Source organism: Neomonachus schauinslandi, chromosome 5 (assembly GCF_002201575.2).
Source record: "Neomonachus schauinslandi chromosome 5, ASM220157v2, whole genome shotgun sequence".
Classification (NCBI taxonomy): Eukaryota; Metazoa; Chordata; class Mammalia; order Carnivora; family Phocidae; genus Neomonachus; species Neomonachus schauinslandi.
The window spans coordinates 18977052-18990485 of NC_058407.1; the positions used below are offsets into that span (position 1 = coordinate 18977052).

Consider the following 13434-nt stretch of genomic DNA (forward strand, 5'->3'; position numbering starts at 1 on the left):
GAAGGGGATGGAGAATTCCTACATGGGGGCAGAATGCAGCCAGGAGAAGCAGACGGACAGAATGTCTTGGCTAGACGGAGGTATAGGATTATCACCTTTTGAGAAATTTATCCGATTGGAGTTATTTTCCAAGAGCGAATGGACATCTGGTGGATTTTGTTCAAGCTGTGGTAATTATAAGAGTTCTGCAGTGGGGGCAAAGGGAGTCCACGCTGCCAGTACAACTGTATTTTCTGTGGGGGAACGGAAGGGCTATTTATCTATTTATTCATCTATGTATCTGTCCGTCTGTCTGTTTAGCTATGTTTCTATCTGTCTGGCCTGGGGGCTCTTACAATTTTGCTTTTCCATTTGGATTGAATCCTGAAGCAGTGATGTAAGGGAAACAGTTATTGTGAGAAGACACGCGCAGCATCATGACACTCATTGCTTCCCCCTCACACACCCCTCCCCGCTGCCAGCCCTGTCTTCCTGCCCCCTTGCTGCTCAAGTGGTGCTACCCTGATGCGCAGGGCCCAGGTAAGGCTGAGGTTTCAGATCACCTGTTGGGGGACTAAAGCTAGAATTCCTTGGAGGAGCCTGGAAGACCCCTAGGATTGTGGGCAAGATGGTACATATGCATGTGCATGCATATTTTTAGAGTGATTTTCAAAGGGATCATGGTTCCCAAGCTGCTGAGGACCCTTAGAGAGAAGGTGCTTAGGGCTGTAGGGGGCTCCAGATGGCTGGGGGGTTCCCCATGCCCACCACTCATGCCCTCCTTTCCTCTCTCCCTTCTTCTGCTCTTCTGTTCTGTGCTGCCCTCTTCCCTTTGTCCTCTTCTTGGTTCCAAACCTTCTCCTGAACATTCAGCTTTGCCCCAAGGGCACCTCTCAGGGCTCAAGGTGCTTGTTTGTGGCCCTGGGTCTTCAGGAGACAAAGGATCTGCATGTTTATAAAAATACAGGATTGACAGCCTTTTTCAGTATACCTGGATGCTTGCTGGATGCGTTGATGTTGTCATATGTCATGACAGCTGGGGATGAGACTTTTGTCTCAGCAGCATGCCTCACTGGTACAAGCAGACCCACAGCTAAGAGGATAAGCCAAAGCAGGGGGTGTGTACCAAGCCCAGAGCTGGAAGCAGAGCTGATGGTGTTGGTATGGGGCTCGCTCCCTTGCAGTCTGTTAGAGGCAGCTCTATTCACTGGTGAGGGAAGATCCAGGGCAAATGTTATTTCTAGAGCCCAGGCCATTTGCCAGGTCGCAGGGCTTCAAGCTAAGGAAGATCATAAATTTATAAGCAGACTCTGTTTCTAAGAGGGATCCCTTATTTGCATGCCCAACCCAGTGTTTTCAAAGTTCTTTCCTATTAGGTTGTTTCGTTTAAGCTTTGCAACAGCCAACTCAGATAGCTAGAGCAAGAAGCTAACAGTATTCTCATTTTCAATATGAGACACAGTGCTCCTTTGGAACAATGAAGATTCCACAATCCATGCGGCCCTTCAAGTTTACCCTGTCAAATACCTTTTCTCTGTGTGACAGGTGTGATAGGAGGTGATAAGAGAATATGAAATGATTGTAACAATGTTGATTTGCCATTCATGTTGGGTTGAGGGAGCATGATAGCGATTCAGAAAAAGCCATGAATTTAGAGTCAAGAATTAGGACTTGGACTCCTATTCTGTATACTGCCAACCAGATTTGAATCCCATCGTACCCCCTGACAGCTGGGTGACCTCATTATCTCTTGTTCCTCATATGTGAAATAGAGCTAAGACCAACTTGGCCACTTTCTAGGGCTTATGAGGAAGGTCATACAAGATACTCTGAAGGTTATGGTGTTTGATAGATTGAGCTTGCTTGAGTTGAATAGCCCTTGAATTTAGACATCCTTAAGCCTCAGTAAGGAGGGGCTCTATGATCCACAACACCAGCCAACTATTAGGCTATGTGGCACCACCAGTTGCGTGGATATGGACACGGAGCAGGCTAACATATAGGGAGTTGGTGGCAGCCACAGCCTCACTGGGTCCAACTTCACCTGGCAGCTGGGGAGACAGCTTCATGTGTGGGATGATGTGAGGGGTGCTGGGAATGACCTATCAGTTCCAAATATTACTTCCTGTGAATGTGCTTTTGATGCCTACTCTTATCCACTTGGCTGTGTGTTATACTGGAAATGGTACTGGTCTAAGAGATAGAAGGCCAGCTTCTCATGCAGGTTCCTTCCTTCTTCCTCTCTCCCTCTCTTCTCGCTTCCTTCTTTCTTTTCTTCTCCTCTTCCTTACCCTTCTAGCAACACCCATGACCCAAACCAGTATCCTCTTTTTTGTTTTCATTCTCTTTGAAAATTTTGTAGCATTTAACCATGGATTAATCATTTAATCCATGATACCCCTGGAATTCTCTCTTTCCTTAGTATTTTATAAATTATGTGGCTCTTACTTATTAAAATACTGACTCTTGAGGGTTTCTTTCTTTTTCCTTCACTACTCCTTCTCAAAGACCACAGTCAGCTTTGCTGACCTTCTTTTTCATCCACATTTATGCCCTAATTCAGTTAATCATTCATTTGTGTAACTTATATTCATTGAACACCCATTCAGTGTCAGCCACAGGATAGGGATGCAGTAGGGAAAAAGACACACATGGTGCCTAGACTCATGTTTCTTATAATCTAGTAGGTAGTTCCTATGTGGCATGAGATATGCAGGAATAGGAAAGTGTGGTTTGCATCAGGAGCTCTTAGGAGGTACACTGAAGCCAGTCTGAGGCATGGTAGGGAGAAGGGGGGAGCAGGGTCAGGGAGGGACACCTGGAGGGAGACAGACATAATATGTGAGAGGCTTTCAAGGTAGATTGTCCATAACTCCAGTTGTAAGTGGCAGGTACTCAGACTGAGTGCAATGTAAGCTTTCAGGAACCAGAACTCTGTATCTGGGGATATAGTCGGCAACTTGCCAGTAGATATGTTTATAAGATACCTGACATCTTCAAAAGGATACTGGGAGGATAGTTCCGGTTTAGGATGGTGATTGGAATAAAGGATGCTGCGGGTCATTCTTTTATTTATTCATGATTTCACACATATCCATTCATTCGTTCCATCATTGATTTATTTCAACACATTTTTACCTCTTTACTTCATGCTAAAGCCCTTTTATTTGTCTGGTTTTTATTCTATTTTAACTTGTGAATGGAGAGTTCAAATGCTTTGCCTGTCACGTCACTGATAGAAGTGAGCCCTGAACCCACCATTCCTCTGCTCTATCCAGGAGGAGGAAGGAACTAGTTTGGCACCAACAGCCAGAATTTGGTTCACCCGTTCTTGCCAAGACCTTCCTGAGGGGCATCCTTTCTCTGGAAAGAAAGTAGAAGCTCCTTGGGGCGCCTGGTCATGATCCCAGGATTCTGGGATCAAGCCCCCCATGGGGCTCCTTACTAAATAGGGAGCCTGCTTCTCCCTCTCTTTGCTCACTGCTCCCCCTGCTTGTGTTCTCTCTCTGTCAAATAAATAAATAAATAAAATCTTAAAAAAAAGTAGAAGCTCCTTAAAAGAGAAAAGTAAAACCCTCAAAAGACTTCATCTTACAGGATGTTGGCATATTACCCTTCTACTTTTGGGGGAGCTGTTGGGATCAGCACACCAATGCTTCCCAAGAGGCTGGGGGCCTTTGCCTCAGAGGAGACATCCAGGAGCCTGGAAGGAAGGGTTGAGAACATTCTTCTATTCTGGGCCCAGGAAAGGAGGATTTATTGCCCTCCCTGAGACAGGCTGGAGGCAGAAGTCTGGAGCAAGACTGGGTGCCTTGCTGGCTAGACCCTGGGGCTGGTGGACGTTTGGTGGAGGGAGGGAGTTAATGGGACTCAGCCTGCACCTTAAACTGCTATAAATTTAATAGGCCTTCTCTGATCCATTGGCCAGGAAGCAGGCTCCCGCCAGGCCTATGGGGGCCTCTTGCTCAGGAGCCTCCTGAGCCAGCCACCCCTCGGCGTCCGGGCTGAGCAGTTGACCCTGACTTAATGAGACCACGACGTGGGTGTCCAGGGTCAGCTCTCCTGCAGGCTGCTTCCCTTGGAGCCAAATCAATATTTATTAATGATCTGCCCCCCTCCAGTGCCTCTGGCTTCACAGAGGGCCTCTGTTGCACCAGCCTGCCCAAGTCATTCATTAACGCTGAGCCCAGCGGCCCGTGAGGCAGTCAAGGGGCCCACAGAGGCCAGCCCACCGCGGAGATATTTGCAAAGGTCATTAATGAGCTAATCTGATTTAACTTTTCAAGACGAAGGCCTGGGTCACCAGGGTCAGTCTCTATTCCCAGCACTGTGCCAGGGTGGGGGAGAGGCCCGGCACCGCCACTGAAGAAGATAAAGGAAATGTGAGGGTGTCTTTGAAGAGCTGAGAACTTCAGTGTTAAAAAGTTACTACCCTTAAATCCAGGGAGGGTTGGGATGGGAGATGGGGAGGCCCTGGGGCTGTCCTAGGGGTTTTCTCCAAGCCCTTTAGATTCCTGCTTTAGTTCGTCACCTCTTTTCTGTCTCCAGACGGGAGATTAGGAATCTAAAATCAACCCTCTGCTGCCCCCGACCTTATTCTAAGCCTGCCGAGCAGAGCAGTTCTCAGAGTCCTCATTCGGCAGTGAGCTCGGTGATCTTAACCAAGTTCCTTCCCCTCTTCGAGCCTCAGTTTGCTCATCAGAAAAGCAGAAATAATGTCTACCCGCTAGCATTGCTTTGAGAATTAAAACAATGGAAGTAATGTGCTTAGCATTGTATCTGGTGCATCCTAAGCTCTCAAAAAATTAACTTCAAAGGAAAAAAGGTAGCTATAACTTTTGGCTGGGAAAATTGGAAGATCCCAGGTTCACAGGTATGAACTCTGACCTGCCACCAGTGGCCTCTGTGGCAGTCCTTAACCAGAGACGTGTCTCTAGGTTTTCTCTGTGAGGTTCAAGTGTAAGGATGGCAGATGGACCTACTGCAAGTCAGTCGCTTCTCACCCCAACCAAGGAAGCAGGCCAGGAATTGGTTGTCTCTCCCATTTCACAGAGGAGAAGCCAGAGTCTCAGGAATCAAGTCACTTGCTCAGAGTCACAGAGTTTGTGGGTGGGAGAGATGAAACTTGGACACAGACCTGCCAGCTTCAGGCCCAAGATGTGCAAACCTTTTGCACACAGGATAAGGTGCAGGCTTTACAGGTGGGCTTGCAACCGGTCCACCTTCCCTGGAGCCTCTCATCCTCACCAACTCTTGGGCCAGGTGAGTGTCTTCAACTGCAGATGAAGGACCCCTGTTTCTGCAGGCCACCAGCTCCATCAAGGGTGAGGTGACAAGAATGGCTGGAGTCTACCAACTGTAGGCTTCCGCTGTTCTCTGTCCATCCTTGTGGGGTTCCAGCCTTGATCTCCTCCATTTTACACTGGTTTTCCCTTCTGTCTCCTGCCCTGGGGACTTCAAGCTCCGGCATCACACAGGAGGTTAATGGTCTTACAGGTGCATAGAAACAAATACAGATATGTAGATATAGGGACATGCAGTGGTTCTGCCTCTCTGAACTCTGAGATACACGCCTACCTGCATATATGAGTATGTATGATATACATTTACAAATATATGTGTAGTATTGAAAGAAGTAAATACGATAGACTGTAAAACAAAGTGTAGGCTTCGTACAAAAAGGTAAAGGCTTGGTCCTGTTTTGTCTGGGGTCCTCTGTAGTCTCCTTCCCTTTAGTACCTGGGTCTTCACACTGCTTGCTTCATGGCCAAAGTTACCAAGTAGCAGAGGCAAGATTTGGACCCAGGTGATTTGGCTCTGAAGTCTGTATGATTAGCCCACCAAGCTTTGCTGCTTCTCCAACCTGGCTGTGTTCTGGGCCTTTTCTGGGTGGTGACCAGAGGTCCCTGGACAGGGGTGAGCATCCCACAGCCTTGCAGTGCTGCCTGGGGGTCCCTCACAGTATCTGTGACAAGGGCTTGGGGCTTGGTGGGCTGCTCTCACCTTTGTCTCCTCTTTGCCAAGACTTGAATCCTTTGAGGTTTTGCAATCTTTTCACGTTCTTTGATTTTTTTTTTTTTCTTTTCCACCTAGAGGTCTGAACTAAGCCAATTGGTCCAACTAGTGTTCCCCCTTTGGAAGAGCTAAAAAAAACAAAACCCCCAGAGCTGAAAAAAAATGCCGGTTCTGCTGCCCTCTGGCGTTCAGTGGGGAGACGGCTGCACACACAGCTCTGAATGCAGGTGGGGCAAAAACACTTGTATCTGTGGAGTAGAACCTGCTTCCTTTGGTGAGAGGAGAAGGGGAAATGGGAGGTGCCATGCATTTTGGGGGCCGAACAAACGCAGTGACTATATTTCCAGAAGCAAGCAAGATGGACACACTGATTGAACTAGAAGTATATTTTCACATCCCCTCTGGCCAGCCTCAGCCCTTCACAGCATTCTGGTAGGGCTTGAAATACAAAACCCAAAAGGGATTACAGCAACAAGTGAATCCAATACCCCACGTTGTATAGAAGGGGGAAACTGAGGCCCAAGATTAGAAAGCCTGTTAGTACCAGAGCTTGACTGTGAACGGGCTTCTGACCCCAGTCTCCCTTCTCTCCTCTTCCTCTTCCTCTCCCTCCTTCCTTTCTTCTTCCTCCTCCTTTTTCCCTTCCTCATCCTCCTCTTCTTCTTCCTCTTCCTTCTTTTTCTTCCTTTTTTATCACCATGATTAAATTCTTCATCACCCTCATGGTTAATACAGAAAAGCACTTACAGCGGACCACTCACTGTGCTGAGATGTGTCACATTTGCTATAGTATTTAATTCATGCAAAAATGAAGTAATATAGAAAGATGATTCTAATCCATATTGTGGATAAAACACTAAAGCTCGGAGAGATGAAATACTTGCTCAATTACACAACAAAGTAAGTAGCAGATTTTCTAGTCTCGCCTGAAGACTCTCTACTCTGCTCTCTAAGCTAAGGTCAGGGTTAACAAAAATTCCCAGGAGCTTGCAAGTGAACAGTAACAATATTTACTATGTACCAGTGCTGTTCTTAGTGAACACACATATTCACTTGCTTAATTTTATACTGTTCCAATCAAGTAGTACGGTATAGTGCTATCATTATCCCCATTTTTACAGTTAGGGAGACTGAGGCACAAAGACGTTTCCAATTTTGTTCTGGGTGCCACAGATAGTAAGTACAGAGACAGCATTCCAGCCGGAGGTGGCCGGCCCTGTTGTGCTGGGTCTTGATGATTGCCGGACTGACTCTCCCTGAGACAAACGGGGAGCCGGTTCTGGACTAAGGATGGACCCTGGCTATCCCAGATCCCCTTGAGCTATGGCAAGGCAGTGGCAGGGCACCAAGACCCTCCCTCTGGGGTCTGGAGTCACAGAATGATATATGAAATAGTATCCCCCTCCCTCTCCATCTTCTTACCCCACTTTCTTCTTTAAGAACGTCCTGGCATTGTTATCTATTTAAATGTATTTATTATTTCTTTCTGGCCGCCCCCACTAAACGTAAGCACCGCAGAGGTGAAGACTCCCTCAGTGTCTAGTGCCCTAGTAGTAGGTGCTGAATATCTATTTGTGGAATCTATTTCGACAAGGTGAAGGGTGCCCCAAGTCAGAAGGTTGGTGACAGCAACACAAGGCTGGCTTGCCCTGTCTCTGGGGGCAACTGTGACTGCTGGAATTATGGATGATTCTCAGGCAAGAGAGAGAACGAATGAGTGGGGAAGGGGTGCCCTGGAAGAGAGGTGATGGGATGGTGACATTCTGGGGAAGCCGGAAAGGTCTCAGAGGGGATCCTGAGCCCTGGCTGACTACAGTAGATGTCCTTTCTCAAGTCCTTCCAAACCTGACTAAGGAATAGACCCCATTTTCAGTGCTGACATCAGAGGTCTATTGTACAAGATAAAGCAGTGGGCTCAAGAAGAAAAAAAAGCCTGGAGAATGTTCCAGAGACAAAGTGGGAAGCCGGGTGCTGTGCTAAGTGAGCAGAGCCTGGTGCTGAGTCATCTCAGACTCCAAAGTCTAGAAGTTAGGACCCAGGAGGTCTATGAAGAGACTTACCCTCCGTGTTCCTCCACACCCTCAGCTATAAAATGGGGATAGTAATAACACCCAGCTCCTGGGGTTGCTATGTGGATTTGGGTGAGGTGGTAAATAACTCATCTAGGACAGTGCCTGTCAGCTAGCCAGTGCTAGATAAGGCTTAGCTGGCATACGACTGCAAGGTCTGTTCCTGTGACTGACCACAGAGTGCCAGCCTTGAGAAGTGGGCTAGGCTTTAGGGGCATGGAGCCTCCAGGTGGTAGACGGCGAGGACACTCGGGCAGTCAGGCTCCAGAGCCCAGCTAACAATGTGCTCTAACCCCCAGAGTGGCAGGGTGGATTCATGGTCACAATGGAAACCACCGAGTCATCCAGGCCTGAGTTTGAATCCTGACTCCTCTGTTTCCTAGTAGAGGAAAACCTGTATTTGGGTTTGCCACCTAACCTCTCTGTACCTCAGCTTCCTCGTTTGTGATCTGGGGAGACCAATAGTACCCGCCTCACAGGTGAAATATTTAGAACAGCACTCAGTGTTACTTTTTATCACTCATATATGGGGCAGACAGCCTTGCACCCCACGTCTATGGAAACAAGGCTCTAAATGGCCCTTTGTTAATGCTGTTGAAATAAGCATCTCGTTTTGGTGGAATGTGGCTGATTTCTTGCCTGCCTCTTCGATGTCATCACGGGTGGCGTTTCCCCAGTCTGGCCACTAGATGGCAAGCGTGTGCTTTCCCGCCCCACCTGAGCAGGGCCAGAATCCGAAACAACCTGCCTGAGATGAGAAGCTTCCTTTTATGGGCGAGACATTGTGCTGCACCCTTTGCCCGCATTCCCATGTACTCCTCACAGTAATACTCAGGTTAAAAGAGATATTCCACCAAAATGGACGTTTCCAATTTTGTTCTGGGTGCCACAGATAGTAAGTACAGAGACAGCATTCCAGTGGTAGCTGGCACGTGGTAAGGCTTCAAAAAACATCTGCTACTCTTCCTATTATTGTGGCTATTATTCTCATTTTTACAGTTAGGATTGAGGCACAGAGAGCAAAAGCAAGTAGATGCAGCCTGAATTCCAAGCCGGACCTTACTGATTCCAAGTTCAGCATCTTTTCCTCTAAACCTCGTTTCAGGGGAAGAAGCATTGGATGCCTTGGCCTCCCTTCTGGCTCCCCTAGCCTCCCATGTCCTGGAGCTACCACTTTCTTACTTCTTGTGTGGCCTTCAACTAGTTATTTATACTTTCACAGCTGCAGTTTTTCATCTGTACAATAGGGATCATGATGCCTTCTTATTTTGGAGATACTTCAGAAATCAGAAACAGCAACTAGACCAGAGTTGGCGCTCCATGGATTGTAGTTACTGTTGTGAATGCCTTACAAGTTAGCATGCCCAGAGTTCGTTCGTTCATTCGTTCATTTGTTCCTTCCTTCCTTCCTTCCTTCCTTCCTTCCTTCCTTCCTTCCTTCCTTCCTCCATCGCTTCTCACCCCCCACCCCCAAGCCCTCCCTCTCCTCCGGGCACCTGAACTGCAAGGCACTCATGGTTTCTCCGCTCATGGACCTTTCAGTCCAAAATGTCCTAGACTCTGTTCATTCCTGGAACAATTCCACCCTCCATGTGTCTTCTTCCCCGTAGGCCACACAGCTCAGGCCTCATCTACTCCCCCACTAGGCTACTCCAAAAGCAAGCCTGTAGGTTCTTTAGGTACTACAAGGCACTGTCAAATCCTAAACTGCCTGACTCCATTCTGTTTCATCAGTGACTTTCAAATTGGCTTGGGCATCAAAGATTCTGCCAGGATGATGCCTGGGAAACTTTGGGAGGGAGATATGTGATAGGAAGATGGGGTCTCATGGGCTTATCCTTGCATAAAACAGAACAGCTCTGTTTTTATCTGATTTATATTCTGGGGTTACATGTAATACTCTGCTACTAAAGAAAACCATCAAAAACCACCCCACTATACCATAATAGGTGGGAGGGAGGTAAATTTTGAGATAATTCAGAGAAAATCTTCAAGAAAAAGAGTATGTTTGGGAAGATGTTTTAAAATTATTTTCTAAGGTGCTAAGTGAAATAAACCAGACAGAGACAAATAATGCATGGTATTCCTTATATATGGAACCTAAAAAAAAAGCACCAAACTCATAGAAACAGACAGTAGATAAGTGATTGCCAGGGGCTGGGGGCTGGGAGAAAGAGGGGGAGGTTGGTAAAAGGGTATGTTTCAGCTATAAGGTGAGTAAGATCTGGGGACCTAGTGTAAGACATGGTGACGGTAGTCAATAACACTGTATTATATAATTGAAACTTGCTAAGAAAGTAGAACTTAAATGTTTTTACTAACCCCGAAAAATAAATATGTGTGTGCTAGTTAACTAGATAGGGAAAATGCTTTCATAATGTGTACCTATGTCAAATTTCAGTGATGTATACTTTATCTTATAATTTTGTCAGGTTAACCTCCACAAAGCTGAAATTTAAAAAAAAATTATAGTTTCCAAGAAAAATGGGAGTTAACTTTTGTATTATAGTAAGTTGGGGGTTATATGGGACCCCATGTTCCCCCCATTGGTTTGTCTAATTGGGGCTGATCCATGCTTCTGACCTTGGTGAGGCCTTTGGCCATGTCCTGCCAATCTTCAGCTCAGGACTTTGCCCTTTCTGTGTTTCAGTGCCCTGGTTCCCAAGAACCATTCAAGAGCTCGACAGATTTGCCAATCAGATTCTCAGCTATGGAGCAGAACTGGATGCAGACCATCCTGTGAGTCTCCGTGTCGGTGGCCCTTCCAATCAGACCCTTTCAGTGTTCCCTTCCCTGACCCTACTCCACTCCCTGATCCCCAGGAATGTGTCTTCATTTGTTTGCTTGTAGGACAGACATTTGTAGGGTGTCTTCTTATACATCATCACTGCCATGGTTATCATGGTTGTTATTATTGTTGGCGCAAATATGGTTTGGCCTCCGGATACTGTTGTTTATATGTATATATATGTATGTATGTATGCATACATACACACAAACACACATATATATGTAAATCATCTTTCTTTCTGTCTTCAGACAACTACAGAGGTTTAAGTCAGGGGTTTGGGAAACAGTAAACCACTAACAGCTCTGCCAGGTACAGCAGGGCAGTGGTGACATTGGAACTAGATCCTAAACCCTGAGTAGAAGATGCTGAGGGAACAGTATTGTGCAAAGACCCAGTGTCCTGAAAGTATCCAGAATATTTTGAAATGCAGAATATTTTGAAATGACTGGCTAGTGCATTAGGCGTGAGGGCCAGATTTTAAAAGGTCTGATGTGGGGCCCCTGGATGGCATAGTCAGTTAAGCATCTGACTCTTGGTTTTGGCCCAGGTCATGATCTCAAGGTCCTGATCTCAGGGTCGTGAGATTGAGCCCTGCATCGAGCCCTGCACTGGGCTCTGAGCTGAGCTCAACGAGGAGTCTGCTAAAATTTCTCTCTGCCCCTCCCTGTGCTTGCTCTCTCTCTTTCTCTCAAATAAATAAATAAATCTTTAAAAAAGTAATAAAACAAAAAAAGGTCTGATGTACCAGACAAAGAACTCAGACTGTGTCCTGTGTCTGGTGGGCAGGGGAGCAGGTCCCCTACTGGTTTCTGAGAAGAAGACCAGGATGGGGGAACTTCACCATTTTTTGTGGGGGTGGAGGATTCCGGGGAGGAGCAGCTCAGGCTGGACGTGGGACGAGGGCCAGTTCTGACATCCTCCTTAGGTGGAAAGTGCCACCATCACATGGGCTGTCACTTAATCTCTGCCCAGGCAAATGGCTTCTTCATCTTTAAATGACTTGGAAGCTGTTTTCATTTCTAGTGGTTTAGTGTAACTGAGTGAGAGTGTCTACATTTCATCTGGAGTCTGTTTTCTTACATCTCTGTGGGTCTTCACAGTTGAATAAGTTGTGAACTTGATCTTCACAAAGGCTCTTTGCAGGAAGCAAAGCAGATGTTCCCATTTTACAGATAGATTCACTGAGGCCCAGTGAGAGTAAATGACTTTTCTAAGGTCCTGTGCTAATCTTTGGGTCTTAAGACTCTTACCCCGGTGCTCACAGAGCCAGAAGACAAAGGTCCAGCCCAGTAGCAGAAATTCCAGTGCTTTCCCAGAGACAAAGAGAGAGTTATTTCTGGAGTTGGCTGGTCTTTTAAAATATGAACACATGTTGCTTATTTTCATTCAAATAGTAAATCCCTCATAGTGGACTTAAAAATACAGAAAAGCATGAGGGAAGAAAATGAAGATCACCCATGATTCCAGTTATTTCTCTTTTCCTCTTGATGGTATTCTGCATTTTTTTTTTTTACAGTGAGAAACTATTTTATTAACAGAAACAAAGGTGAATTCCCTCCTGACACCCAGACTTGAAACTAGAAAAAAAAAGTCACCTATTGTCACACTGTCCTGAAATAATTGGTGTTAATTTTGGTGTGCTTCCTTCCTCCTCTCCCCATCTCTTTCCCCCATCTCTCTTTCTACTAGTTAGACATTAATATGAATTATTAAAATTTTAAACTATTAAATTAAATTATACAATTATTATATGTATAATTTTTCGTGCATTGCCATAACTTACTAAGCAACCCCCAATGGCAAGCATGTTTCTAGTCTCCCTATTAGTTTTCTGGCCTGTGCATCTTGACAAGGATGCCCCATAGCTTCCTTGACTCTTACTTGTGAAACTACTTAGCTCAGGATAGGAATCATATTTCAGTCTCCTAATAAATATATACTTAAGCACCTTCTCCCCCAAAAACCTAAAGGTAAGGTTGGAGGATTTTGATCCCCATTCACCTTCCTGGGGATGGTGCAGCCTTCTCCTGTGGGGCCCAGGGGCAGTAGACGCGCTCCAGAAGAGGCTCCAGATCCCCTTCGACAGGTCTTTGGCTGTGGGCCTTGGGAGCAAAGCGTCTGCAAAGAGATCATTCCTCTGGAAAAGCCATCTGGCCACCTTGACCCAGCCCATGGAAGCAGCCCATCAGGGTGTTTCCTCCTCTTACCAGCCTCCACGCCTCCTGCCTTAACCCAAGACCCTTCCACTGGCCACACTTGCTGCTCCCTTGGGGCAGAGGGGAAAGAGGGAAGAGGCCACAGATGTGGACATTTCCATCTTCTTATCCTTGTGTCTCTTCAGGCAGATGAGCTGGTCTTCAAATTCCCTGGAATTCATTTCTCCTTACAGACCCAGCCCACATTTTTGGTTCCCTGGCCTCTCGCTCTGATGAATTTTATCATAAAAGAACAATTTTGTCAGGTACACGGTCTTCCCGCTGAGGAGGCCAGGCTCTCTCTGTTCCTTCATCAGAGCCTGGGAACCAATGGGCCAAGGACACAGTGAACCCTCCAGAGTGCTTTCCCACACTCCCTCAGGCC

The 13434-nt window shown here is 46.4% G+C and overlaps 1 protein-coding gene across 1 annotated transcript in view; it reads left to right on the plus strand.

The window, feature by feature from the left end:
* The window catches only part of PAH (phenylalanine hydroxylase), a 67592-nt gene that overhangs the window by 23526 nt on the left and 30632 nt on the right, over positions 1-13434 (plus strand). The window contains exon 4 of the mRNA XM_021687577.1: positions 10714-10802. Within this exon, the coding sequence (XP_021543252.1) occupies positions 10714-10802 (89 nt within the window). The remainder of the gene's footprint in view (positions 1-10713; positions 10803-13434) is intronic.